General features: G+C 43.9%; 1 protein-coding gene and 1 pseudogene across 1 annotated transcript in view; both read left to right on the plus strand.

The window, feature by feature from the left end:
• Nucleotides 1–26,679, plus strand: part of MOV10L1 (Mov10 like RISC complex RNA helicase 1) — a 189,141-nt gene that overhangs the window by 50,132 nt on the left and 112,330 nt on the right. Inside the window, exons 5-8 of the mRNA XM_040343664.1 lie at nucleotides 6,253–6,443; nucleotides 20,361–20,504; nucleotides 21,833–22,357; nucleotides 26,393–26,584. Of these exons, the coding sequence (XP_040199598.1) occupies nucleotides 6,253–6,443; nucleotides 20,361–20,504; nucleotides 21,833–22,357; nucleotides 26,393–26,584 (1,052 nt within the window). The remainder of the gene's footprint in view (nucleotides 1–6,252; nucleotides 6,444–20,360; nucleotides 20,505–21,832; nucleotides 22,358–26,392; nucleotides 26,585–26,679) is intronic.
• LOC120933871 lies at nucleotides 17,820–18,019 on the plus strand (annotated as a pseudogene).

Here is a 26,679-nt window from a genome sequence, read left to right on the forward strand (position 1 = left end):
CCACAAAAGACAAAAACTGTCGATTTCTGGGTACTCACAAAATTAAGCGAACAATGGTATGCGTAGGGGCTAGACCAGAAAGGCTGTCCGTCCGGGACCTGAGGTGGTTTGCAGTCCAGCGCAGAGCAGACTGCACAAGTGTCAATCCCAGAACATAGGTTTCCATCTCCATGGTGTGACCAAGTGGTTGGTAAGTGAATGTCTATAATGGATATGTACATCCATTAGAATTGAGCAGCATACTGTAAGTGACGAAGAAAAGAAATGGAAAGTGAAATAAATGAGGGACTGCGGTGAAAGCATAATAGAAGTCCAAAAAGTGTGCAAGTGTCATGGTGATGTAAGGTAACACACCAAAGGGAATAAGAGTGATAAAGAAGGTACAGTGAGTATAATTCAGAAAATCCAATTCACCAAGGATAGTGGTTTGTAGATGAGAGACTGGTGATCATGGAACTCCATTACTAGGCTCTCAAAGGTGATAAAGGTAGAAGTAGAGAAGTGCAGTGCTTGCACTGGGGTCACAGAGTATTTACCTTTTTTTAGGATGTACTAGCATAGGGTCACCATACATCCCCGGTTTCAGGGGACAGTCCCCAGATTGAGGACACTGTCCCTGGACCAAGTCTGTCCCTGGTTTTGTCCCCGGATTGGATTTGAATAGAGGCTGGGGCAATTTCAAAGACAGTCAGTGCTCCTACTAGCTTAGGAGGGTGGATTTTTTTCCATTATCTGTCCCCCTTTCTGATGATCATGTGCTGGTCGAAGCGGAGGGAATATTTCTTAAGTTTCGGGTGCATGTCCATTCAGCTCCGCTCACATGTTCTTCTGTCTTGGCTCAAGTCCCAGCCAGCCGCCTGCTTATCTCCTTGCCTTCCCTGGCGGAGTGATCTTCCTCCGCTCCCCACCCAAAATCTGGTCACCTTAGACTAGGAAGCAAGCGCCCACGGAGCCGATGCGAGTGCCTGGCAGGCACGATGACCACCGGCACCCGCGATCGCTCGTGACCCAGTGAGAACCGGGATGTTTGGAACAGAGAACAGATCCTGGTTCTCTCAGGGGAGAAATTACTGATTGTCTGTTCATACTGTCATTTCCCCTAGTAAGTCCCATCCCCTCTTCAGTTAGAACATGTCCCTGCCAGTGTGATTTTTACAGTAATCGGTGCATTTTTATAGCTGATCGCTGTATAAATGCCAATGGTCCCAAAAATGTGTATGCTGTGTCCGCCATAATTCCGCAGTCACGATTAAAAATCGCTAAACGCCGCCATTACTAGTAAAAAAAATAATAATAAAAATGCCATATTTATAACCCCAATCTCTGCAAAAGTTATAGCATCTACAAATCAATATACGCTTATTATTTACCAAAAGTATGTAGAAGAATGCATATCATACCTGAACTGAGGGGAAAAAAAAAAAAATTTAAATGTGGGATATTTATTATAGCATAAAGTAAAAGACTTAGTTTTTTTCAAAATTGTCGCTGTTCTTTTGTTAATAGCGTCAGTTAAAGCGATGCAGTGCCAAATTGTAAAAAGTGCTCTGGTCAGGAAGGGGATACAATCTTCAGGGGCTGAAGTGGTTAAAATATAAATTTTGGATATATTTATTATAAATACTTTTCTGTGTTTGTATGTGTGTGCGATTTTATATAATCGCGCACACACACACAGTACCTCACAAAACTGAGTACACCCCTCACATTTTTTAAAATATTTTATATCTTTTCATGTGACAACACTGAAGAAATGACACTTTGCTACAATTAAAAGTGCTGAGTGTATAACTGTGTAAATTTGTTGTCCCCTCAAAAGAACACACAGCGATTTTAATGTCTAAACTGCTGGCAACAAGTGAGTACAAGTGAAAATGTTTATTATTTTGTGAGGCCAACATTATTTTCCGGCACTGCCTTAACCTTCTTGGGCATGGAGTTCACCAGAGTGTCACTGGAGTCCTCTTCCACTCCTCCATGATGATATCACAGAGCTGATGGATGTTAGAGACCTTGCGCTCCTCCACCTTCTATTTGAGGATGCCCCACAGATGCTCAATAGGGTTTAGGTCTGGAGACATGCTTGGTCAGTTCATCACTTTTACTCTCAGCTTCTTTAGCAAGGCAGTGGTCACCTTGAAGGTGTGTTTGGGGTCGTTATCATGTTGGAATACTGCCCTGAGCCCAGTCTCCGAAGGGAGAGGATAATGCTCTGCTTCAGTATGTCGGTGTTAATTTAGTCGACTAACTTAATACCAATTTAGTTGACTAAAATACGACTAAAGCTAAAATAGCATTTTAGCCAAAAAACTAAAATGGGACTAAAACTAAAATGCCATTTTGGTCAAAAGGCTAAGACTAAAACTAAATTGAAATTTGACATCAAAATTAACTCTGGTCTGTAGTCAATGTTCATAACTCATGTAAAAAGGCTAGGCCTGCCCTCTTCTCTTGGCACAGCTGAGGAACCAGATACAACTGATTAAATCAATGTGATAAAGGGAAATGCCATAGATCACAAATAATTAGCAGCCACTGAAGTTAAAAAAGCTATGTATAAAAACAAATAAATAGAGGGCAACAAAAGTGTCCAATATATATTGTAGCAGCGCTTTTGTTCGTGTTGAAATGAACAAACTTCTTTATGTCATAACATATGGATAACAAAAGTCCCTCCCAGTCTGATTGCTTTTGCACACTGACATTACCCAACACAGCAACGCAAGATTTTACATGTTGGGGAGATCAGCGGTGACCTTCCTTCATGTCCAATGGCGGCCAATGAGTTGTTTACATGAGCCCATTGGACCCTATCTATTTATGTGCCCTGTATGACGGTCTAAGGAGGTTCAAAAGGGAGAAGGAAGGTTGCTTGGATTTCAAGGCAATTTATACTTATCCTTGTGGTAAGTGCATCCCCGAGAGGGGTTTCCTGTGTTCACAAGGTGATATATGGGTGAAAGGTGGAGTGTAAAGAAGACTTTTGCATCGCTGTCACTAATGATCTACATCTCTCTGAGCACGTCTCTCTCATCTGACTCGCTATTTACTTCCTTTATGAAGATTATGACATAAAGAAGTTTGTTCATTTCAACACGAACAAAAGCGCTGCTACAATATATATTGGACACTTTTTTGTTGCTCTCTATTTATTGTTTTTATACAATGTTCATAACTCAGTAACATAAATAATAACATATTAGATTTTTCACTCCAGCAGTATATAATGAGTTTGGAATTTGTAATGCGTTACAATTTAACTACACCCATTTGATTTTAGATGCCTAAAATGAGTATTAGTCGACTAGAATCCATTTTGGTCTACTAAAATGAAATGTCCTGGAGATTTAGTCGACTTAAACAATTGCAAAAGACTAAAATGCCATTTTAGTCCTAAAACTAAGACTAAAACTAAATCGAGATTTGTTGGCATTAATGGTTCCCTCAATGAACTGTAGCTCCCCAGTACGGGCAGCACTTGTGCATCCCCAGAACATGACACTCCCACCACCATGCTTGTGGGCAAGGCACACTTGTCTTTGTACTCCTCACCCGGTTTCTGCCAAACACACTTGACACCATCTGAACCAAATAAGATTATCTTGGTTTCATCAGACCACAGGACATGGTTCCAGTAATCCTGGTCCTTTGTCAGCCTGCAAACAGTTTGCTGAAGACAAGCATTCTCATGCATCATCTTTAGAAGAGGCTTCTTTCTGGAATGACAGCCATGCAGACCAATTTGATGCAGTGTGCGGCGTATGGTCTGAGAACTGACAGGCTGATTCCCCCCCCCCCCCCCCAAGGTATCTTGACGCTTGTGTCCAGAGTTGTCATTCCCCAGCTACCGTGGTCGGGGTATCCGCTAGTCAAGCATGATATTAAAGCCTTTTATACCTAAGGGATATTCTTCTTTCCACTGTTGCTCACAAAGTTGCTTTACTTGTCATCCCCTCTACAAGGCGTGTGTGAACTGGCAGCCTTGTCCCGTAAAGAACCCTTTTGTTCTACACAGGGACAGATTGAGACTTTGAGTCTCCTTCCTTCCTAAGACCTCAGGCACACTAGCGTCAAAATCAGCTTTTTAAGGTCCACAAGGCAAATATTCTTCCACGGATCGGAATGCATCCTATTGTCTATGTACATTTGTACACTAGGGGGTAGATCCGCGTATCTTTGCCGCGGCGTAACGTATCCGATTTACGTTACGCCCTCGCAACTTAGATGGGCAAGTGCTGTATTCTCAAAGCACTTGCTCCGTAAGTTGCAGCGGCGTAGCGTAAATCGGCCGGCGTAAGCCCGCCTAATTCAAATGTGTGACGGGGGCGTGTTTTATGTTAATGTTCTGTGACCCGACGTGATTGACGTTTTTCCCGAACGGCGCATGCGCCGCCTGTGGAATTTCCCAGTGTGCATTGCTCCTAATACGCCGCAAGGACGTCATTGGCTTTGACGTGAACGTAAATGACGTCCAGCCCCATTCACGGACGACTTGCGCAAACAACGTTACTTTTTCAAATTTCAACGCGGGAACGACGGCCATACTTTACATTGGTACGCCGCACTTACGCCACCATATAGCAGGGGTAACTATACGCCGGGAAAAGCCTAACGTAAACGGCGTAACTGTACTGCGTCGGCCGGGCGTACATTCGTGAATTTGCGTATCTAGCTGATTTACATCAGCTAGATGTACACGCCCCTAGCGGCCAGCGTAAATATGCAGTTACGATCCGACGGTGTAAGAGACTTAAGCCTGACGGATCTAAGGGAAATCTATGCGTAACTGATTCTATGAATCAGGTGCATTGATACGAAGGCGCAACTCAGAGATACGACGGTGTAGATATGCCGTCGTATCTCCTCTGAGAATCTGGCCCTATATGTTCAAAAGTGTTTACAGGGTCAGTATTTAGAGAAGCTGATCAAATCAAGAAACAATTAATTTAGTGTTGTTTTTTTGGAATTAAATGTAGCTGAAAGAATGAAATCTCATGTAAATGCTACGAAACACATATAAAAGTAGTTTTTTACTCCCCAGACAACTTCTCGTGCTCTTAACCACTTGCTTACTGACCACATATACCCCCTTCCTGCCCAGGCTAATTTTTGGCTTTCAGCGCTGTCACACTTTAAATGACAATTGTGCGGTCATGCTACACTACCCATATGACTTTTTTCACACAAGTGGAGCTTTATTTTGGTAGGATTTTATCACCGCTAGGTTTTCTATTTTTTGTTAAACAAACAAAAAAAAAATATACAGAAAATTTTTAAGAAAAAGTTATAAAATTGTCCAAACAGGTAATTTTTTCTCCATCATTGATGTGTGCTGATGTGGTACTGATAGGCGGCACTGGGCATGGATGGTCACTGATGGGTGGCACGGATGGTCACTGAGCAGCACTGATGGTTGGCACTGGGCAGGGATAGTCACTAATGGGCGGCACTGATTGGGGGGGGGGGGGAATGTTCTTGGGATAATAATACTTGGGTGGATGCAGCATCAGACCGATGCTTCAGCTGTCTCCCGGGCGTCTCTGCACTGAGAACCGAGCTACTGAACATTGTTGATAGCTCAATTCTCTCACCTCCCCGAGATGCTTACTGTCAGTCGGCATCTCTCCTACTCTGCTCCTCCATGCTCATTGGAGCACTGAGCTGTGGACCGTCGCTCCCGCCCCTCTCACCTGCTTGCTGGGACTGCCATCAGTCAAGTCATCTGGCAGATCCAGACTTCCTAAGTCGGCATGATGCGCTGCCTCGTCTGATTGCAGCGGAGAGTGGACTTCAGACCGCTCTCCGCTTAAAGCGGGTCACAGGAGTGCAAAACGAATTGCACTCCTGTGACCCTTAGGAGAAGCCCATCCTAAAAATCTAAGACTGGACTTCTCCTTTTAATTGGACAAGCTGAATTTTGAGGCCTATTGGCTAACATGCACAGCACAGATTCTGAGGGCTCCAGTTTTAGTAAAGCTCCCTCAGTGTGTATTGGGCCCAAAGTTGTTTCAGCATTTCACCCCAACCAGGACTTTGGGTGTCTATCTTTACCTGTACAGCAAAAGGATTTTTATTTTTTTTTTGTTTAAACAGGACCATACCAAGTGTGAATCTTTTTAACTGGGACACAAGGGAGCAAGTACAGCAAGTCTATCTTATAAGTACAAGAATGTAAACTTGAATAAAAAAAGAATTTTAAATAACTTTGAAAAATAAAGATTTCCAAATTTCACTTTTCTTTTATGCGTATAGATGACAATTACAGCTTTCTATGGCACAACTGGTGTAATTAACGAAAGCATCTTCTTCACAATGGACGCCGTAATACTTCCCGAAGGCTATAAACCTCAGCGCAATGACCTGGTTAATGCTGTAGTACTGGAAAGCAATCAGTCCTGTTATGTTTGGAGAGCCCTGTGCATTGCACCAACTAGCAAAAACCGGTATGTTTTATGTTTTCTTGTGAAGACCCTGACACGTGTTAGTGTTATTATATATTTGCATTGTTTATCATAACCAGTTATGCACACTGGGTGGACTATACACACCCAAAAAACTTTTGCCACAATATATGAATGTCCTTCTGACTTGCTGCACTCCCACCCTCCACCTCAAACTTGCAGGCTATTTCTGACTGTAAAACTTCTAGCTGGGAGTTGCTTTTTGACTACAGCAGCTGTAAAAGGTAATGCTTCTATCAAACACCACCTGGCACAGTGTTTATAAACACTTTTTCAGAAGTTAGATGAGAGATGCAAAGTAACATTGTCACATTTGTGTCTACTCTTATTTATTTATTTTGTCTGTAGATCCACATATGTCAGTTAAGCTAAAGCAACCTGGATTTAAAGAGGGGAAAAATGTGTGTGTGTGTGTGTGTGTGTGTGTGTGTGTGTGTGTATATATGTACAGGGAGTGCAGAATTATTAGGCAAGTTGTATTTTTGAGGATTAATTTTATTATTGAACAACAACCATGTTCTCAATGAACCCAAAAAACTCATTAATATCAAAGCTGAATATTTTTGGAAGTAGTTTTTAGTTTTAGCTATTTTAGGGGGATATCTGTGTGTGCAGGTGACTATTACTGTGCATAATTATTAGGCAACTTAACAAAAAAAAATATATACCCATTTCAATTATTTCTTTTTACCAGTGAAACCAATATAACATCTCAACATTCACAAATATACATTTCTGACATTCAAAAACAAAACAAAAACAAATCAGTGACCGATATAGCCACCTTTCTTTGCAAGGACACTCAAAAGCCTGCAATCCATGGATTCTGTCAGTGTTTTGATCTGTTCACCATCAACATTGCGTGCAGCAGCAACCACAGCCTCCCAGACACTGTTCAGAGAGGTGTACTGTTTTCCCTCCTTGTAAATCTCACATTTGATGATGGACCACAGGTTCTCAATGGGGTTCAGATCAGGTGAACAAGGAGGCCATGTCATTAGTTTTTCTTCTTTTTATACCCTTTCTTGCCAGCCACGCTGTGGAGTACTTGGATGCGTGTGATGGAGCATTGTCCTGCATGAAAATCATGTTTTTCTTGAAGGATGCAGACTTCTTCCTGTACCACTGCTTGAAGAAGGTGTCTTCCAGAAACTGGCAGTAGGACTGGGAGTTGAGCTTGACTCCATCCTCAACCCGAAAAAGGCCCCACAAGCTCATCTTTGATGATACCAGCCCAAACCAGTACTCCACCTCCACCTTGCTGGCATCTGAGTCGGACTGGAGCTCTCTGCCCTTTACCAATCCAGCCACGGGCCCATCCATTTGGCCCATCAAGACTCACTCTCATTTCATCAGTCCATAAAACCTTAGAAAAATCATTCTTGAGATATTTCTTGGCCCAGTCTTGACGTTTCAGCTTGTGTGTCTTGTTCAGTGGTGGTCGTCTTTCAGCCTTTCTTACCTTGGCCATGTCTCTGAGTATTGCACACCTTGTGCTTTTGGGCACTCCAGTGATGTTGCAGCTCTGAAATATGGCCAAACTGGTGGCATCTTGGCAGCTGCACGCTTGACTTTTCTCAGTTCATGGGCAGTTATTTTGTGCCTTGGTTTTTCCACACGCTTCTTGCGACCCTGTTGACTATTTTGAATGAAACGCTTGATTGTTCGATGATCACGCTTCAGAAGCTTTGCAATTTTAAGAGTGCTGCATCCCTCTGCAAGATATCTCACTATTTTTGACTTTTCTGAGCCTGTCAAGTCCTTCTTTTGACCCATTTTGCCAAAGGAAAGGAAGTTGACTAATAATTATGCACACCTGATATAGGGTGTTGATGTCATTAGACCACACACCTTCTCATTACAGAGATTCACATCACCTAATATGCTTAATTGGTGGTAGGCTTTCTAGCCTATACAGCTTGGAGTAAGACAACATGCATAAAGAGGATGATGTGGTCAAAATACTAATTTGCCTAATAATTCTGCACTCCCTGTATATATATGTGTGTACATACATACATACATACATACATACATACATACATACATACATACATACATTTTCAGACAGGATATGACGGCAGGCGCAGGAAAGCAGCTGTAGCTTTAAAGGGTTTTAAAAATAGTTTCTGCATTGACACTTTTCTTAAAAGTAAGAACAGATGCCAATTACATAGTAGTAGTTACATAGTCAGGTTGAAAAAAGACACAAGTCCATCAAGTTCAACCACAAGAAATAAAAATATCGTACAATCACATATACCCAATTCTATACCCACAGTTGATCCAGAGGAAGGCAAAAAAAACAGCAAAGCATGATGCAATTTGCTACAGCAGGGGGAAAAAATTCCTTCCTGATCCCCCCCATGAGGCAATCGGATATTCCCCCGGATCAACTTTACCTATAAATGTTAATACCCAGTTATATTCTGTACATTTAGGAAAGAATCCAGGTCTTTCTTAAAGCACTTTACTGAGCTGGCCAGAACCACCTCTGGAGGGAGTCTAGTCCACATTTTCACAGCTCTTACTGTGAAAAAAACTTTCCATATTTGGAGGTGAAATCTCTTTTCCTCTAGACGTAAAGAGTGCCCCCTTGTCCTCAGTGTTTAAAGTCAATAACTCAACACCAAGTTCACTATATGGACCCCTTGTATATTTGTACATGTTGATTATATCCCCCCTTATTCTCCTTCTCAAGAGTGAATAAATTCAGTTCTTCTGAACTTTCCTCATAGCTGAGCTTCTCCATGCCTCTTATCAGTTTGGTTACTCCTCTCTGCACTTTCTCCAGTTCTCCAATATCCTTCTTGAGAACTGGAGCCCAAAACTGACATGCATATCAGATGAGGTCTTACTAATGATTTGTACAGGGGCAAAATTATATCTCTATCTCTGGAGTCCATACCTCTCTTAATACAAGAAAGGACTTTGCTCGCTTTGGAAACCGCAGCTTGGCATTGCATGCTATTATTGAGCTTATGATCTACCAAAACCCCCAGATCCTTCTCCACTACGGATCCCCCCAGTTCTACTACTCCTAGTATGTTTGCATGCATATTCTTAGCCCCCAAGTGCATAACTTTACATTTATCAACATTAAACCTCATCTGCCACTTAGTCGCCCGAATAGACAGAGCATTGAGGTTGGCTTGTAAATTGGCGACATCCTGCAAGGACGTTATTCCACTGCATAGCTTGGTGTCATCTGCAAAGACAGAAATGTTACTTTTGATCTCAGACCCAATGTCATTTATAAAGATATTGAAAAGTAAGGGTCCCAGCACTGAACCTTGGGGTACTCCACTGATAACATTGGACCATTCAGAGTAAGAATCCTTAACCACGACTCTCTGAATTTTGTCTTTTAGCCAGTTTTCTATCCATTTACAAACTGATATTTCCAATCCTGTAGACCTTACCTTACACATGAGCCGTGTGTGGGGAACTGTATCGAATGCTTTTGCAAAATCCAAGTATATCACGTCCACAGCCACGCCTCTGTCCAGGGTTTTACTTGCCTCTTCATGAAAAGAAATCAGGTTTGTCTGACAATTTCTGTCTTTCATGAATCCATGCTGTCTGTTGCTTAAATAGTTTTTTTCCAGCAAGAACTCGTCTATGTGGTCTTTTATTAATCTCTTCAGTAACTTCCCAGCTATAGAAGTTAAACTAACAGGTCTATAGTTACTTGGTAAAGACTTTGTTCCCTTTTTAAATATGGGCACTACATTGGCCCTGCGCCAATCCAGCGTTGCCATTCCTGTCATTAATGAGTCTCTAAAAATTGGATACAGTGGCTTTTGAAATGACAGAGCTAAATTCTTTTAGGATCCGTGGGTGGATGCCATCTGGTCCAGGTGCTTTATCCACCTTTATTCTGTCTAAATATTTCTGGACCATATCACTTTTGAGCCATTGTGTATCATTTGGGGCTTTGTCACTACCACCCCCATTATGGACATGAGCTCCCCCATGCTCTTTTGTATACACAGAGCTGAAGAAAGTATTTAATAAATTTGCCTTCTCTTTGTCCCCAGTTACCCACTCTAGATTATTTTGTAATGGGCCTACATGCTCAGGTTGGGGAGGAGTGTTCCAATCCTATCCCATTGGATGCTCTGATAATTCCCTGGGCTCCGTTCAGGCTAACATATGCCTTTGCCCCATTGTGAATTCTGCATTGAGTGCTCCGCAAAATAGAGCACGAGTGGAAACCTGTGTTCTCATTGTCCCAAACTGGCCCAGAAGAACCTGGTACGCAGACAGATTTCCTATATCCTTATACAAGCAAAGTGCCCCACTGCCAGGGTTTGGTGACAGGCTAGGTTTTCTGCTGCTGGGGTCTGCTGACAGGGAAAGTCTCCTATCACTGGGGTTTAACAGGCTGGGTCACTTGGATTTGCTGAGACATTCAGAAATAGATTTCCCCAAGTTCACAAAGGTAGAATATATCCCAGTATTGGGAATCGGGACTAATCAGAGAAAATTAAGCAGTGGGGTCTTTAACAACATCAGAATACTGATACAGGGTGCTTTAAAATATAAATAATAGGTTGCTTGGTCTTTAGGACTTGATCTGCATGTTGATAGCCACTAGGTGTGACTCCTTGTATTTTAGAGGACTTGGGTTGTTTAACCAATGCACTGCAAAGATCTGAATCTATATAGGGTCCCAGAAAAGCTCAGTTGTTTCATTTCCCAGAAGATCTATCCTACAAGAGCTTGAATTGTACATAAAACTGTTGGTTTCAGAGTGGATGTATGGACCAGCAAGCCCTGAGACGGCAGGCTGCAAACGAACTAGGGCAAGATGGGACACTGGAAGAACCTTGGGCCAGACAGGCAACCAATGCCAGGCATATGACAAGAATGGAAATTTTAGCAGTGCCCGACCAGTCAGCTGGCAGAAACTCAACCTTAACCTTGGAGTTGGACTGCACAGTAGGCAGTCAGGTTGAGCAACAGGTATAGAATTGGCAGCCAAGCTAGGTAGCAGATGGAAAAGCAGCAGATTCAAGCTGAGCAGCAGTGAGAGAGTCATTAGAATTGGGCTGTGCAGCAGGCAGAAAGTCAGTAGATTCAGACTAAGCAGCAAGTGGAAAATCGGCAGGGTCACACCGTGCAGCAGGCAGAGAGTCGAGGCCACAGGACCTCCAAAGCCAAATCGGAACCTTGGGAGATGATACAGGACCTCCAGAGGCAGAGATGGAGTGCAGACTTCTGGAAAATAATCTAATTGTCTTTGGTGCAGAATTGGGGTACAAAACCACTGAAGCAGACATAAAGGTTCCAAAACAGAGTGTGACGGGTGGAATTCTAGAGCAGATTCAAGGCTGCATAAGAAGCTCAGACAGACTGTATGACTTTTGGGGCAAAGACAGGGTGAAAATTCTGTGGAGTAGAATTGGGGTTCAAAACTACTGAAGCGAAAACGGGGAACATGGCTTCTAGTACGATGTTGGAGTTGGTCTTCTGGAGCAGATTTAGGGTGCCAGATCAGAGGCAGAATCAGGGAGCGAAACATTGAAGAGCGTTTTGAGGACCCCACTTAGCAATAAGTGATTCTGTCAAAGGGATGAATTCTACTTTTTCAAAAAGTGGAAAGACTTTGCTGCAGAGAGGACAGTTTAGGGTCCTGAGGGTTTCAGGTGTGGAGTGGCAGCAACTGGAGCAGAAGTTGACAGATTGGGCTGAAGTTTGGCACAGAGACAGGCTGGAAAGGAACAGCTGGCATGGAGTCAGGCAGGGCTAGAATAGTTTTGCATGAAGACAGGATTGAGTGGAACTGCTGGCACAGAGAAAGCTAAACTGTAACACACTGATCTGAGGTGGGGTAAGCAGGCGAAAGGGTTGGTCTGAGGCTGGAAACCAAAGAGACTGATCAAATGCTAGTCAAAGGCTTGTGCTGGTTTGAAGCATGAACATAGTGAGTTGGTATAGAGACTGGAACTGGCACAGGGTCTAGCTGAACAGTGACTGAGACAGGAGAGGACAGTGACCGAGTAGCGTGGGTTGGAAATCGTTGCTCCTTTGCTTCTTCCTTGGCTTGTTTACTGGGCTCTACTGGTAATTGCAGGTAATTGGTAAAGCTTTTTTTGTAGATGGGTGAGTTGTAACATCCGTGGGAAGCTGAGAGGGCATAGTAATAGTACAGTGTCACTGGGCTGTGTAAAGAGACTTCCAGTGACTAGTTACAGGGGCTTTACAGTGAGTGAACAGGAACAGAATGGTGGGGAACAGGCAGGGCCGGCGCTAGCTCAAGGCAACATTGGCACTTGCCTTACGGCGCCAGCGCCGCCAGGGGAACAGGGCGGAAAACTGCCGCTGCCCCATCCATCATCCACTTATGCCCATTATCTCCGCACCGCACTTGGCAACCTCACTTCAAAGAGCTGCCTGGGAAGGGGTGGAGGGATCGTCGCACTAGCCACTAGAACAGAGCGGGGCGTGTCCCGGCTGACAGGCGGGTTCTGCCATTGGCGGGGAGGAGGGTGCTGGCGACGGCTCAGGTATCCGGAGGTGGCTGTGCACAGGTGTACATCACCTCGCCTTTCCTTCAGATTGTGTGTGGAGGGAGAGGAGGACACCTAACCTGTGGGAACACTGCCGCATTGTGCCGACATGTGAGTCACGCAGGTAAACACACACCCCCCCCCCCCCCTGCCATCATCCTGTTTACAGAGCGCTCAGCCAGGATCAGCCACAGGAGGGGACTTGAAAATCCACAGAACTCTCTGTTCACTCACTAAAAATAAACTTTCTGGGACTGACGGGTAACCATGGAAACAGGACACTTCAGGCTGAAGGTAGCTGCTAGCGAACGCGCAGGGAATGTACTGTATATAAATTTAAAGGTTATTGTTAATTGAAATGGGGTTTGTCTTCCTGCCAACTACTACACAAGAGACTAAAGGCCTGTACACACAACAACAAAAACCTGGGGAATGCCCAGGGAAAAACCAAGCCTACTTACCGACCAGCTTGCAGAAAACCAATTAACCTGTCTACAGTATGCGTTAAAAACGGGTTTGGTCCGCACGCATTTGCAAAAGCATGCGTGAGCCACGCCAAGGCATCCTGTAATCTGTGGTCCTAACGCTAAACAATGAGCGTCCCCACAGTGCAGGCACATGCATTTAAATGGATAGACGGGGGCAGGTGAACTGAAGGGAAGCCACCCCTCCTTAAAGGTACAAGATCAGATATTCCGACAACAATTGTGTGATGGAAGGGTTTTGTCAGATAATCTGACCGTCTATGCTCCATCGGACAATTGTTGTCGGAATTTCCGACAACAAATGTTGGATAGCCATGCTCTTAAATTGTGCGACAACAAAGGTGTTCGTCATGATTATTTGATCGTCTGTACACAAGTCCGTCGGACTAAAATCCAAAGTACAAACACGCATGCTCTGAACCAATGCTAACCATCAGTCATTAGCGGAAGTTGCCCAAAGGGTGGCGCCAACGAGCAGAAAAAACACGTCGTTTTGTGTATGTTGGCTGAAAAAGTTCTGCTGTCTGTATGCAGAACAAGTTCACGGCCAACGCCCTTCGCACAAAAATGCACGGATTTATCCGATCGTGTGTATGAGGCTTAACTCTAGAAGAAAAATCATCACCACTAGCATTATATCGGACAAAGCCAACTCAAAACAAATCTGTATCAGTGCTGGAATTTCACTAAATGCAAAACTGTCCTGGTCAACAAAGGAATGAGCTACACAAATGTATTCAAGTAAGTGTTCACTAGTTCGATCCTGCACTACTGGCAGTACTCCTTTTCTTCTGTCGCTAGCAACACATAGCATGTTCTGTAATGCCATGTACACACGAGCGGAATTTCCATCGGAAAAAAGTTGGATGGTTTTTCCGACGGAATTCCGCTTGCATACACACGGTCACACAAGTTCGAGCGTTAAGAACGCGGTGACGTACAACACCACAACGAGGCGAGAAAAAAGTTCAGTGCTTCCCAGCATGCGGCAAATTGTTTCCTGAGCATGCATGTTTTTTTTTTGTTCGTCAGAAAAATTGAGCACCTGCTCTCAAACTTTTGCTGGTGGCAAAAGTCTGATGGAAGCATACATACACGGTCGGAACTTTCGATGTAAAGCTCACATCAGACTTTTGCTGGCAGAAAATTCCGCTTGTATGTATGTTTCAATGTTTTTTATTAGAAAGGATAAAATGGTATAGACATTCAAAAAACATATCTGGTCATTGTACAGTCATAACAGCATATGGAATTCCAATACCGAGGGATCCGATGCCCTAAGTTCCCAGTTGGAATACCAGGAAAACATCAAAGGATATCCGCTTGTATGTATGGAGCATAAGACATCATTTGGATGGAACTTGATACAGGCTCTCACAACAAACTCTGCAGGTGAATACAATCCATTTACCAACTGTCAGGAGCATGTGAGCAGCTGCTCCATCATAGCTTCCTGGTTTTGGCTGTGGCATTCTCCTTGTCTGTGTGTCCACCTGCGTTAGGAGTAAACGTATCATTATCAGAAGCCTTTAACAAGAGTTTTTCTGTAAAGATGGACTCTACACAGGCCCACTTATTTGCTGAGGAGCTTTGCAAACTGACAAGCCAAGTCCAGGAACTGTCTTTGCATGTGAACACAGTCCAAGGTTAACCCGCCTGTTTTTCTGGTGATTTCCCCCCCCCATATGTTTTCCAACTTTAAAAATAGTTGTATGCTATACTTTGAGCTTGGGCTACGCTCTTCTGGTTCTGACGCATAGCAGAATAACCTGATTAATGGTTGCAGGGGGACCACCAGTCTTGGGCTTTTAGTCTCGCTTCAGATGACCCAGCCAGAAGGTCAGTTGAAGCGTTTTTTCAAGGCCCTGTGTTTACTCTATCTGGACCATTACGTCAGGGTAAACCCGCATCCAGGCAAATTTTTGTCCTCAAGTTCTGATGCCTCTACTGCTGATTATGTGGTCCAGTCTGCCTCTGCACCGGTTATTCTGATCCAGCCCATGCTAATTGGGCCTCCTGGTTTTTCATATTTGATACTTTCTGTAATCTGGCCACCGACTACAGGTCAAACCTGTATAAGAACTTCAATCCATTCTTTGGATAGACTGCCTCATTCAGCCAGGTGGGGCCTTTAACCTTTTCTTCAAGTCACTGTGTTCCAGCTACCCAGTCTGACTCCAGTGACATGTCCCCTCCTATCCAGCCTGACATTACTGGCTTTCTGTCTACCGTCCAGGTAGACCGAAAAGAGTCTCTGCCTGTTCGTTAACCATAGAGAGCATAGAGACTGCCTGTTAACCAACCTGACCATTACCCAGCTTGATTTCCTTGTGCCAGATGTCCAACCCGCCTCCAAGGGCCCGGGGGGGTTTAGGCTGTGGCACTCTTTTTGTCTGTCCACTCACGTTGGGGGTAAGCGTGACACCAACAGATCCCCTGTGTTGCCATTCTATTCATTATTGACCTCAGTATTGTGTTTGGAAACATGCAGAAACGTGCTGGAGGGGGGGGGGTCTGTCCCTCACTCGTTTTGATATGCTCTGGGTCCTCTGGTGGGCTCCTTTCCTGTACAAATATCTAAATGCATCTGCTGACAGTCTGCCACATTTGCTATCACAGATCCTGGCTTCCTTGCTCCTCCCACTTTCTCTTCCATGGACCCCTAGGGTCCCTGTTTTCTCTAAAATCATAGTGCAACGGTGCTATACTACAAAAACTATGCCATCAATTCACATCCCCTTTATTGGCCATGTATCCACCAAGCAGCACAAGGTGGGTCTTGGTCTCAAGTACTTCAGTCAAACGCTGACCAGGGAGACCCAATTCTGGTTACTTACAGGTAAGAATTTTAGTATGTTAGGAAAAATGCTGGATTGAGATTTATTGCTGGTGATTGTTTACCCTGACACTTGCTGGGGTTTTCTAGGTGTTATTACTGGCCCTGACACTTTATGGGGGTTATTCCTTGCTCTGATACTTGGGGTTGTTATACCTGTCACTTGCTGGGCATTTTCACTACTTGGCCTGACACTTGAGTTAATGCTGGGAGTGATCATTTCTGGCACTGACACCAATGCTGGGGGTTATTGTTGCCACTTACACCATTAATATGGCTTTTATTAATCGCACAATCTCTTGTGTCCCTCCGGACCCTAAACCATAGCAGAGCAAAGAAGGAAATGTGGAACACTTCAAGCCATACACCATGAAGCAACACCCACTTGAATGACTACACCTATTTTTTTTTTCCTCCCCCCCCATACACCCCCCACGCAGAATTTCTCCACTCAAGGCTGCCCACGTATTGCATTTATTTTCCAAATTTCTTTAAAGATGTCACTTTTATTTCTCTTTTAAATGTTGGCAACTATGGCTTATACGCTCACTGACACCAGTTTTAGCTCTGTTTTTTGTATTTTCTGACCAACAATCTGAGAGAAATCTTACCACTATACTCCGCACACTTCAATGTGCTAAAAGGGACTAAAATCTGTACTTGCTACATTGTGAATAGTTTCTGTATAACATTACATCATTTTTTCACTAACTATTTTTCAGTAGGTTATGTCTGCTTTTATTATAACATAGAATTCAGGGTCAGGGCATGCTTCCCACTTATGCAACATCTCCAAAAAACTTTCTGGAGTGTCACAATGTTGAGTAAAAGATTTTCTATCATCTGTGCCCAGTCTTGCCACAAAGAGTTAATCCAGCTCTGCGCAATCCTCTTTTATTGTTCAGTGAGATGAAACGGACTAACAGAGAAAAACCTTGGTCCGTTCCGCCCCCTTGCTGTGACAGGTTATTTATTTACATATCTCATGCACTTGCACTAGCTTGAGACAGGCATTATGTGTCAATTCCCACCCCCACTCCTTTTCTGAAGTCATGTGGTTACTTTTCTGGATTTTGACTGGATGTTGGTGATCATAGCAGAATTTAGTGTAAGGAATACACAGGAGAAAATGCATGTTGACAAGGAGTGTAGAGGAGGGCGGGGAGTCTACTGACATCATGACTCCACCCACTGAGCTCCAGACAACAGATCCACCCACAGAATCTGCAGTTTTTCAGTTCTTATAACAGACAGAGGGGAGACATTTGACAGGTAAGGAGGCATGTACATCCTTATATATCAGCACTATGGCATTAGTTTAGAAGGGATGAGCGTGGGTTTACATCCACTTTAAGCTTGGTAACCATTCGCGGGCCACAATGAGCAGTGAGGGCAGATGACAGGTCCGTGTCCACTCCGCGTATGCAGAGAAAATGCTGACACAGCCCGCTCTCCTCTCTGGGCCCTAGTAACTGCCTAGTGTATTTCAGTTCTTTTGGCAATTTGTCTAGAAGGTTCTTGATTACTTACCTGGCAGGGGAGACACCATGATCATGAAGGTGGTTCTCCCAGGGCAAGGCTCGGCCATTGCACTCCAGCTGTGCTGATTGTGGTGTCTTCCCTGCCGCTTCTCGGCCTTTTGGCTTATCCCAAGTGTGGGGAGGGCACAGACAAATCCAATGGCATAATTGCACCTGGATGGACGGTCTCGGCAGTGTCCGCGTCTGGACGCCCTTAGTCGACGTCAGCGGGGCCAAGTCCGAGCCGACCAGAAGGGTGTTCCTGGTGAGAATGGGTGGCTGCACTTGGTCTGGTCTTTTTGCCGAGTTCTAGTCTGGCCGGCTGGTGCAAGTGCTATCTCTGTCAGCGATCCGGTTGGAGAAGCTGGTAATGCCCTGGGGTAAGACGGGGTAGGACCATGCAAATCCGCTGGGTTGATGGGGGGTCTGGAGGGGCTAGTATTGGCGGAGGCTGCTAACTGGAGCGGCAGTTCTCCCCAAGAAAACCTTGAAGGGCTCTCTATCTGGCAGGGGTGGAGGGCTGCACTGGCCGGTCGGGGGATTGGATTTGGAACGAAAAGCCTATGGTGCATGTGCCCATTGGAGTGGCAGTCCAGGGTTATCTGAGTATCACTGTGAGTGAGGGTCACATTGATTTAAAGATACCACAGTCACTGCACCAGATACATACTTTTTTTTAAGCACCTGCCTCCTGGGCCGGGCCTTTTGGCTAGGTCCGGAGGAATTTTTTATTCCTGGCCGGAGGGCCTGGTCATTGTATACCACAATGGCCACTTTTTTCACTCTCCTCTCCACTATCCCTTTTCCCCACTTTTTATTTTATTTATGCCTATGTTTGTTACTTTTTGTCTTTGTTTGTGCACGTTTTGTCTCACTGTGTCACTATTAGGGTGCCGGTCCTCTGGCCAGCCCTGAACGTCTTGGGAGTGGGTGGACATGGCCTTCTGGCTTAGTTCACCTGCTCTCATGGGGTCTCCCTTCGGGGGAGCCCCACCTAGTACTGGGAGGGTTCTGTTTCGGCAGTCCCTCCAAGGAAGTTGGGTCCGTGTCGGCTTTGGTTGCTCGGACCACAGTACCTTAGTCCCCGTCTGGAGCCTAACGCCCCGGGGGATCAGGGTTTTGGGTCCCTTCTTCACAGGAGGACCACTTGACGTTGCACCCGTCTGCACGTTTTTGTGAACGCTCTTTGTGTGTGCACATTTTTTGTGCACCGGGTGGATTTTTTTGGGGTGTGTTCACACGCCATAGGCTTTAAAAAAAAAAAAAAAAGAAACTGCCTAGACAGAAAGGGGACCGACCCCCCTTCTGTTTTTTTTTTTTTTTTTTTTATCGGATTGGGGGTAGGTGGGTGTAAATGGACACATCCATTTACATCTGCCACTCTATATAGAGGTGAATGGATGGTCTGATTGGGTCCACCTGAAAAAACAGACAGTTGGACACGATCAGACTGATCGTGTGAAATGGGCCTAAGGCTGCTTTCATACTGATGCGCTGTGCTTTACCCACACTGTGGGTGCAGCGTAGTGCACCTGTGGCTTTCCTGTGGTTATCTGTACTTTTGCCATTGAATTCTATTCGATCTGACAGGTGTGGTGCACTTTCTGAAAGCGCACGAAACCCACAGGTAAAAACAGATGTCTGATGCAGTGCAGGTAACCTGCACTGCACCTGCAGATCAGTTTGAAAGCAACTCGGTGTAGCTAGTGTACCATTGTAGAGAACAGATATCCCCATTGCTTTTGTGATTTTAATTAAAAACCAACATCAATCTTCACTTCTTCCTCAGGATTCCTGCAGGTATGGCTGGCAGATGCTGCTGACCCCCAGGGCAGGTATGGTTGGCGGCTGCTGCCGTCTTCTGTTTCGGGTATGGCTTGTGGCGGCGGCTGTTCCCCAGGATGGGTATGGCTGGTAAAAAAAAAAGAAAAAGTAGTTATAGAATAGTGCCAAAAGATAGAGCCTTGGAGATACAGTTTCCGAAACGATACAATTCAGATAAAAAAAATCTAAAAAACAAACAAAGCATATTTTTGTGTATGGCTGGCGCTGGCTGTCATCCATGACGGGTATGGCTGGCATGTACTGCTGGCTGTCCCCCAGGGTGGGTATGGCTGGCAGGTACCGCTTGCTTTTACTCAGGGCGAGTATTCCTGGCAGGTACTGATGGCTGTCCCCCAGGGTTAGTATGGCTGGTGGGTACTGCTGGCAGGTGCTGTCCCAGGCATATTGCATTTGGTATCACCGGCACTAGACCCGAAGCATTGGCAGAGACTTCCTTTTGAAGTCGCATAGATATGAATGGTACTCATTGGAAATCATGAGATACGTCCCAATTTGCAGGACAAGTTGCAAGTGTGAAAGGGGCCTAAATGGGTTGTTCGTTTTTGCCATGTTTGTACCTGCATTTCTGTTAAATTGAACGTGCATTCTAGAACTTGCATTTAATTTTATATTGCTATCAGAAAAATTGTTAACTATAGAGGAAAGAAAATCTTTTCTACAGTCTGTAATGTGTGCAGTTCTTTTCTATGCTAATACAGTATGTCAACATCTGATGAAGACAATGTGGACAGCCAGAATGTTGCTGCTTTGATGAGGAATAAAGGAGGCTTAGAGGTTTCCAGACTGACTCATTTTGGAGTGATCAAACAAGGAGAGAGCAAATCCCTGCAAATTCATATAGAGTATGTTACCATTGTGTTCTTATTGTACTAGTTTGTATGAGTTACTTTAACTGCATTATTTCATGAACAGTACGCCACAATCTAGCAGGTACACATGCCGAGTGTGTTTTTTTTTTCAAACTTTGTTGATTTTTTAGATTTTTCATTCAACCAGTGATGTTGATGCAATGATCTCTCCGGTTGTGTCTTTGTATTCTGACATCGGGACTCCCTTGTTGGAATATAACGAACATCGCTTGCAGCCATTATTTACAAGCGCTGACAAAATGCTGGTTTTCCAGCATGACCGCTCAACAGAAGCCAACCGTTAGACCGGCTTCTTTTGAACAGACAGTGGTACATGTGTATTAAAAGTTGGCAGAGCCCAGGCTGAAGTAGAAATGGCTAACACCAAAGCCTATTGTATTGAGAGGGAGGTAGTCGAAAAGCTGCAGAAGTGCATGCCGCCCAAGGATGTGCACAGGTAGAAGCCAATGGCTCCTTCTGCTATCAATCTGCCCAGTGAGGAGGGAGGGAGCAGTGAGCTGCTGCTCTCATGCACAGCGCTGGATCATGTGACAGCTGATCATGTGATGTAAACAGAGCTGGTAATCGGCTGATAGTGTGAGGAGAAAAAAAAAGACACAGAAGGTTTTTTCTTCTCCATTTGGAACCTTTCAATGAGGAGGGGCCACAGCGAATTATGTCAGCAGCTCGGCTCCCTCCTCCTTCCCCCACCTCCGGGGCAGTAGAAGAGTGCAGCGGTGCCTCGTGCATGTGCAGTAGGGACCCAGCATGAATGCCATAATGCTTCACTGCCGGTTTCCCTCCCTGGCAATGGTGGCGGCAGCACCCAACAGCTGATGGAAACCTCAACTGCGGTGCCGACATCACTGAACTCCAGGACAGTTAAGTGTCCTATTAAGTCAGCAGCTGCAGGATGTGTAGCTGCTGGCTTTTAAATTTGTGCAGGGGTGGGGGGACCTCCGCTTTAAGGCTTTAAAACCACTTTAATGGTCTTATCCAGTGAGATGGGAGTAATCTACTACCGCCAACGCCGCCCCTGCCCCAGTGTTAAAGGGGCCTAAGCTTATAGGGGAATGTTGACTGCTTTTTCTGCCCCCTAGGCCAAAGGGAGCAATTTTACACTTGCATTGTCAGGACAGCCCCACTGCAGGGTAGGAATTTAAATTTCCCTTGTTTTTAGCTTAAAAACTTTTGAAGGAGATATTCTGAGACAATTGACTTTTCAGAGAAATTTGTAATTGAATGCGTGTTTTTCTGTAAAATATATTTAGTCTGTTGTAGGGGAATTGTTTTGTCAACTTTTTTTTTTTTTTTTTTTACAGAAATAAAGGAAGCAATTGTCATGCATTGGTTGCTTGCAACACTGCAGGATTGGAAAAAGAAAACAAGTTCACGTTTGAAATGAGTGCTTGTAAGCCAGACTGTTTTATTGATGCTTCATTGCAGTCATCAAATTCTTCACTAACATTGGGGGAAAAAACAAAAGTTGTAATCGACTATACTAGTCTTGAGGATGAGAAGACTGCATCTCAGTCTTCTAGTTTAATGTCTTCTAGTCACTTTAATGTTCCTTTTTATCGTGTGCCCCATTTAACTCCTGCTTTGTATTCTAAATGCTTTCTTGGTCCTGCATACCCTTTACCAGCAGTATGCTCTCGTACTGTAAATGATTTGAATAATGGCACTCCAGAAGTTCAGGCAGACCCCAGAACATACAATGGACATTTTAGAAGCGGTGACTTGGACATGGATTTGAAGAATATAGAAACTCCTAAGTCTGACTGTAATGAACCATTAGAGATTCTTCCTGGAGAGAAGAAGTCTATCACCATCGTGTGTGAAGCAAGGTACGCATTCATTTTTAGTGGAATATATTTTTGACGCTAGATTGATTCAACAGTATTTACTTCTATTGAGCTTTTGAATGCAGTAGCAATTTTGAAAAACTAATGCAGCTCCTCACTTCAGGGTCCCAGGATAGACGTGAGGAATCTGAGTAGACTGTGCTCTGGCTCCAAGTGACCTCCAAACAGAATGCAGATGGACAAGGAGAGAGACAGTTCATATCGGTCTTTATTAAGCTACAGAATAGTGCCGATACAAACAGCTTGTATGTTTCAGCAAATAGCTGTAATTTCAGCGAAAGGTGGTTCTACAAAGTATTGACTCAGAGGGGCTGAATACAAATGCACGCCACACTCTTCGGATATTTTTCCTTCCACTTCACAACACATGTGCCACTTTGTGTTCTATCGCAGTGATGGCGAACCTTGGCACCCCAGATGTTTTGGAACTACATTTTCCATGATGCCCAACTACACTGCAGAGTAGTTGACATCCCAATAAATACATTTACATTCATTTGGTTGTATTATGACAATATGTGGAAAATTTCAAGGGGTGTGAATACTTTTTCAAGGCACTGTACATATACCCGGTGAAGTGGCTGGCATCCGGTGATACACGGGGATTAAACCAATCCCCCTACAAAAGTTGTACCGGTTTCTCTGTATCCGTTCAAAGTCCAGAATTTATAAAGCTTGTCTGAGCTGTCAGGGAAAAAAAGGGGTGGAGAGCTTAAATTGCACTCTGCAGAACTCTGTGGGGAGAGCTCTAAGAGCTCTTAACTGCTCCACACAACACATAGGAACAGAGCTGAGGCTGTCAATCAAGAAAACAGGAAAACTTGTCAGGAGGGATTTGTGCCAATAGTAGAGGAACAACACTGCAGACAGAAATGACCCTTGATGCTCTTAATTGAGACAGATACACACCATGGAGGGATATGCTTTGTTCATATTTCATGTCTGAGGTTTATAACCACTTTTAATTGAAAATATTTTATATTTGTGGCAATTTTTTTAAAATTTATTTAGCTTTATTTTTTTTCAATAATCTTTATTTGTTGAAAGTTTGTACAAGACAATTGTACAATAATGGAAACACGCACATATCAAATATTTGGTAAAAAAGGAACAATACTAGAAGTATTAGTCCAGGCAATATCCAGTTAAACAGGATCAACAGATTTTGCCCCTAGGCCAAACAAAGTACATCATTTTGATATACTCCTCAAAGCCTAACATGTAAACTGGACTGGCATGCCCAGATGAAGGATATCGTGCATATCCTGGGTTTTGTCATCCCATATTAAAATAAATCATGTGGGACCAATACTAACAGTCTGTAGATAATTAAGAAGGAGGAAAAAACAAAAGAAAGAGGAGAATAAACACCTTGAAATGTAGAATCAAAGCCAGGTATGGCCAAATAGTGTCAGGGTTGCCTCAGCTACACCAAAAACTGCATAAAGGCCTCTAATTGCGACAGGGATTAAAGTGGTTGTAAACCCCCTAATACTTTTACCTACAGGTAAGCCTAGATTAAGGCTTACCTGTAGGTACAATAAATATCTTCTAAATCTACACGGTTTAGGGGATGTTTGCAGAAAAGACGGCACCGATATCTACAGCGCATGTGCGCCGTAGACAACGGCACAGGCGCACTGAGCGTGCCGTTGGTGAAGGTGATTGTGCCATGACTGACAATGCGCGCGGGAGTGACGTCATTGCGGCTCCCGCCAGTCACAGCTACGGAGACGCGATACCAGGATGTCACTCCGGGAGTAATGGCGGCGATGGAGGAGGCGAACGAGGGCCGCTGCGGGGGCTTCGATCTCCGGTAAGTACCACATAATGAGCTAGTATGCTATGCATACTAGCTTATTATGCCTTTGTCTTGCAGGGTTTATTTTATTTAAAAAAAAAAATTCAGGAGGCTTTACTTCCTCTTTAAAGTGTGGGCCTCGGGGTGGGGGGTTGCTACTAAGTCCAAAAAGGATATAATTAAGCATCAGGGATCTTATCAGAATAGTACATCCATCCTGACCAAATATAGAAACAGTCCATCTGGTCATGAATGGTAAGCACTCAGCATTCAGCCTCCATTCAGTCGGTGTTGGACAGGCGGCCTGTACCTTGGGATAAAGCATTTGGCAGCATTCAACAAATGGGGCGTTACACTCTCTTTGTATCACCTAACATTGTAAAAGAGGAACTGAAGAGGTGTACATTGAAGTGGCTGTATGAATGTGTTCTGGATTCAGGTAGTGATCGATTCTCAAAGCTCAAATCTTTGGACATTCCCACCAAAGGTGAAGGAATGTTGTGTCCGTTCCCAACACTGTACAACAACTAGGATCAGAGCCTGGAAATATCTGAGTAAGACGGGAGGGTGTTCTGTACCTCTTAGTCAAAAAATGGTGGGAGGATTCTTGAAGTGAGTACTGATGGAGGAAATGTGGGCCAGGTGCACAATTTTTGGAATCTGTGGAGGGGAAAACTCAGTCCCAGACTCCCTCTCCCATTCTTTGATAAAATAAGTTGTCTGTGAATATGCCCCAAGCACCAACTTATACTTGTTGGATAGCAGATGTTTAGAGTCTAAGGGCCGTACACACCAGGATTGGATAGGAAGTGGGCATACCCTGTGAGTTTAACGTTGACTGTAATTTAGAGAGGAAGTCCATCAATTGTCTGTTCCTCCACATCCGGACATTCCCTTAGTGGGATTGCAGAATAGCCCACTCCCCCTCAGGAGCAAATTTAGCGCACAATGTATTTCCATCCACTCCCCAAGAATGGAAAAAAACTATATCCTCTCCTGAGGGAAACCATGAAAAACCTCCAAGAGGCGTCAGAGGGGAAATCCTAGTGGTGTACTCTTGAATATTCAATCTTTCCCATACGGTGAGGATCAACTGGGTCAATGGGGATGTCCAGTCTGAAAGCACTCTTTCACCCACTTACAGTGGATATGAAAAGTCTACACCTGTTTTAAAATGTCAGGTTTCTGTGATGTAAAAAAAATGGGACAAAGATAAATAATTTCAGAACTTTTTCTACCGTTTTTTAAATGTGACCCATAAACTGTACAACTCGGTTGAACAACAAACTGAAATTTTTTAGGTGGAGGAAAGTAAAAATAAAATATGGTTGCATAAGTGTGCACACTCTTAAACTAATACTTTTGAAGCACCTTTTGATTGTATTACAGCACTCAGTCTTTTGAGTATGAGAGTATCTGCATGGCACATCTTGACTTGGCAATATTTGCCCAACCTTCTTTACAAAAGCACTCCAAATCTGTCAGATATTGATATTGATCTGGTATTTGGAACTGTTCATAATTCCCTCTACCTTGACTAAGGCCCCTGTTCCAGCAGAAGAAAAACGCCCAGAGGCCTGATGCAGCCACCACACATTTTCCTACATGCTTTTGGGAGACTTCAGATGTGTTTTTGCAAAATGTAGCTGGGCTTGAATGTTTTTTTTATTTAAAAAAAAAAGTCTACCGTCCTACCACTCTTCCCCATAGCCCAGACATATAACGAATACAGGAGATGGTTGTCACATGTAGCGCCCAGCCAGTACTTGCCATATTTTCCTGCAGCTCCTTCTAATGTTGCTGTGGGCCTCTTGGCAGCCTCCCTGACCAGTTTTATTGTTGTCTTTTCATCAATTTTGGAGGGACGTCCAGTTTATATGATCCAGGGGAGGATATTAATTTTAAGCAAATTTATGAATCCAAACAACGTAAAGGAATATTCCATGCCACAAATTAATGTCTCCCGAAATCCGCTCTAACCGTTTACTGTAATTGAGGGCATATAAAACCCTTGGGCGAGGGGAAGTATGGGTGCCCAAGGGTCCGTTCCGCATTGTAACTGAAAAGAATGCCATAGGGAAGTGGTCACATAGCTTTATTTCTAATTGTAGGATTCAGCCATGTAATGTGTACTGATATACTCTTTACATTAGTGTATGCATAAAAAATAAAACTGGGAAGGTTTTAGAAATAATTAATTCTATTTTATTCCTCAGAAATCCAGGACGATGCAAAGAGCTTGTTTTATTTTGTTTCCAAGAATTTGTGATAGGACGCTATGTTGAAGCTACAATTGAAAGCGAAGAGGAATGTCTGTTGCTGCCTTCTAAAGAATATTCTTGTAGAAACAAAACCATGCAGGAACCAGAATGTAAAAGCAGCATCAATGTTTCTGCACCACAAAAAAGGCATGTGCTCTAATATGATTTTAAAAGCAGAGTATCCTGTTAAAAGCAAAATTCTGCCTCCTGCTTACTTCATTTTGAAAACCACCTATCGAGCA

The sequence above is a fragment of the Rana temporaria genome, chromosome 3 (assembly GCF_905171775.1).
Source record: "Rana temporaria chromosome 3, aRanTem1.1, whole genome shotgun sequence".
Lineage (NCBI taxonomy): Eukaryota > Metazoa > Chordata > Amphibia > Anura > Ranidae > Rana > Rana temporaria.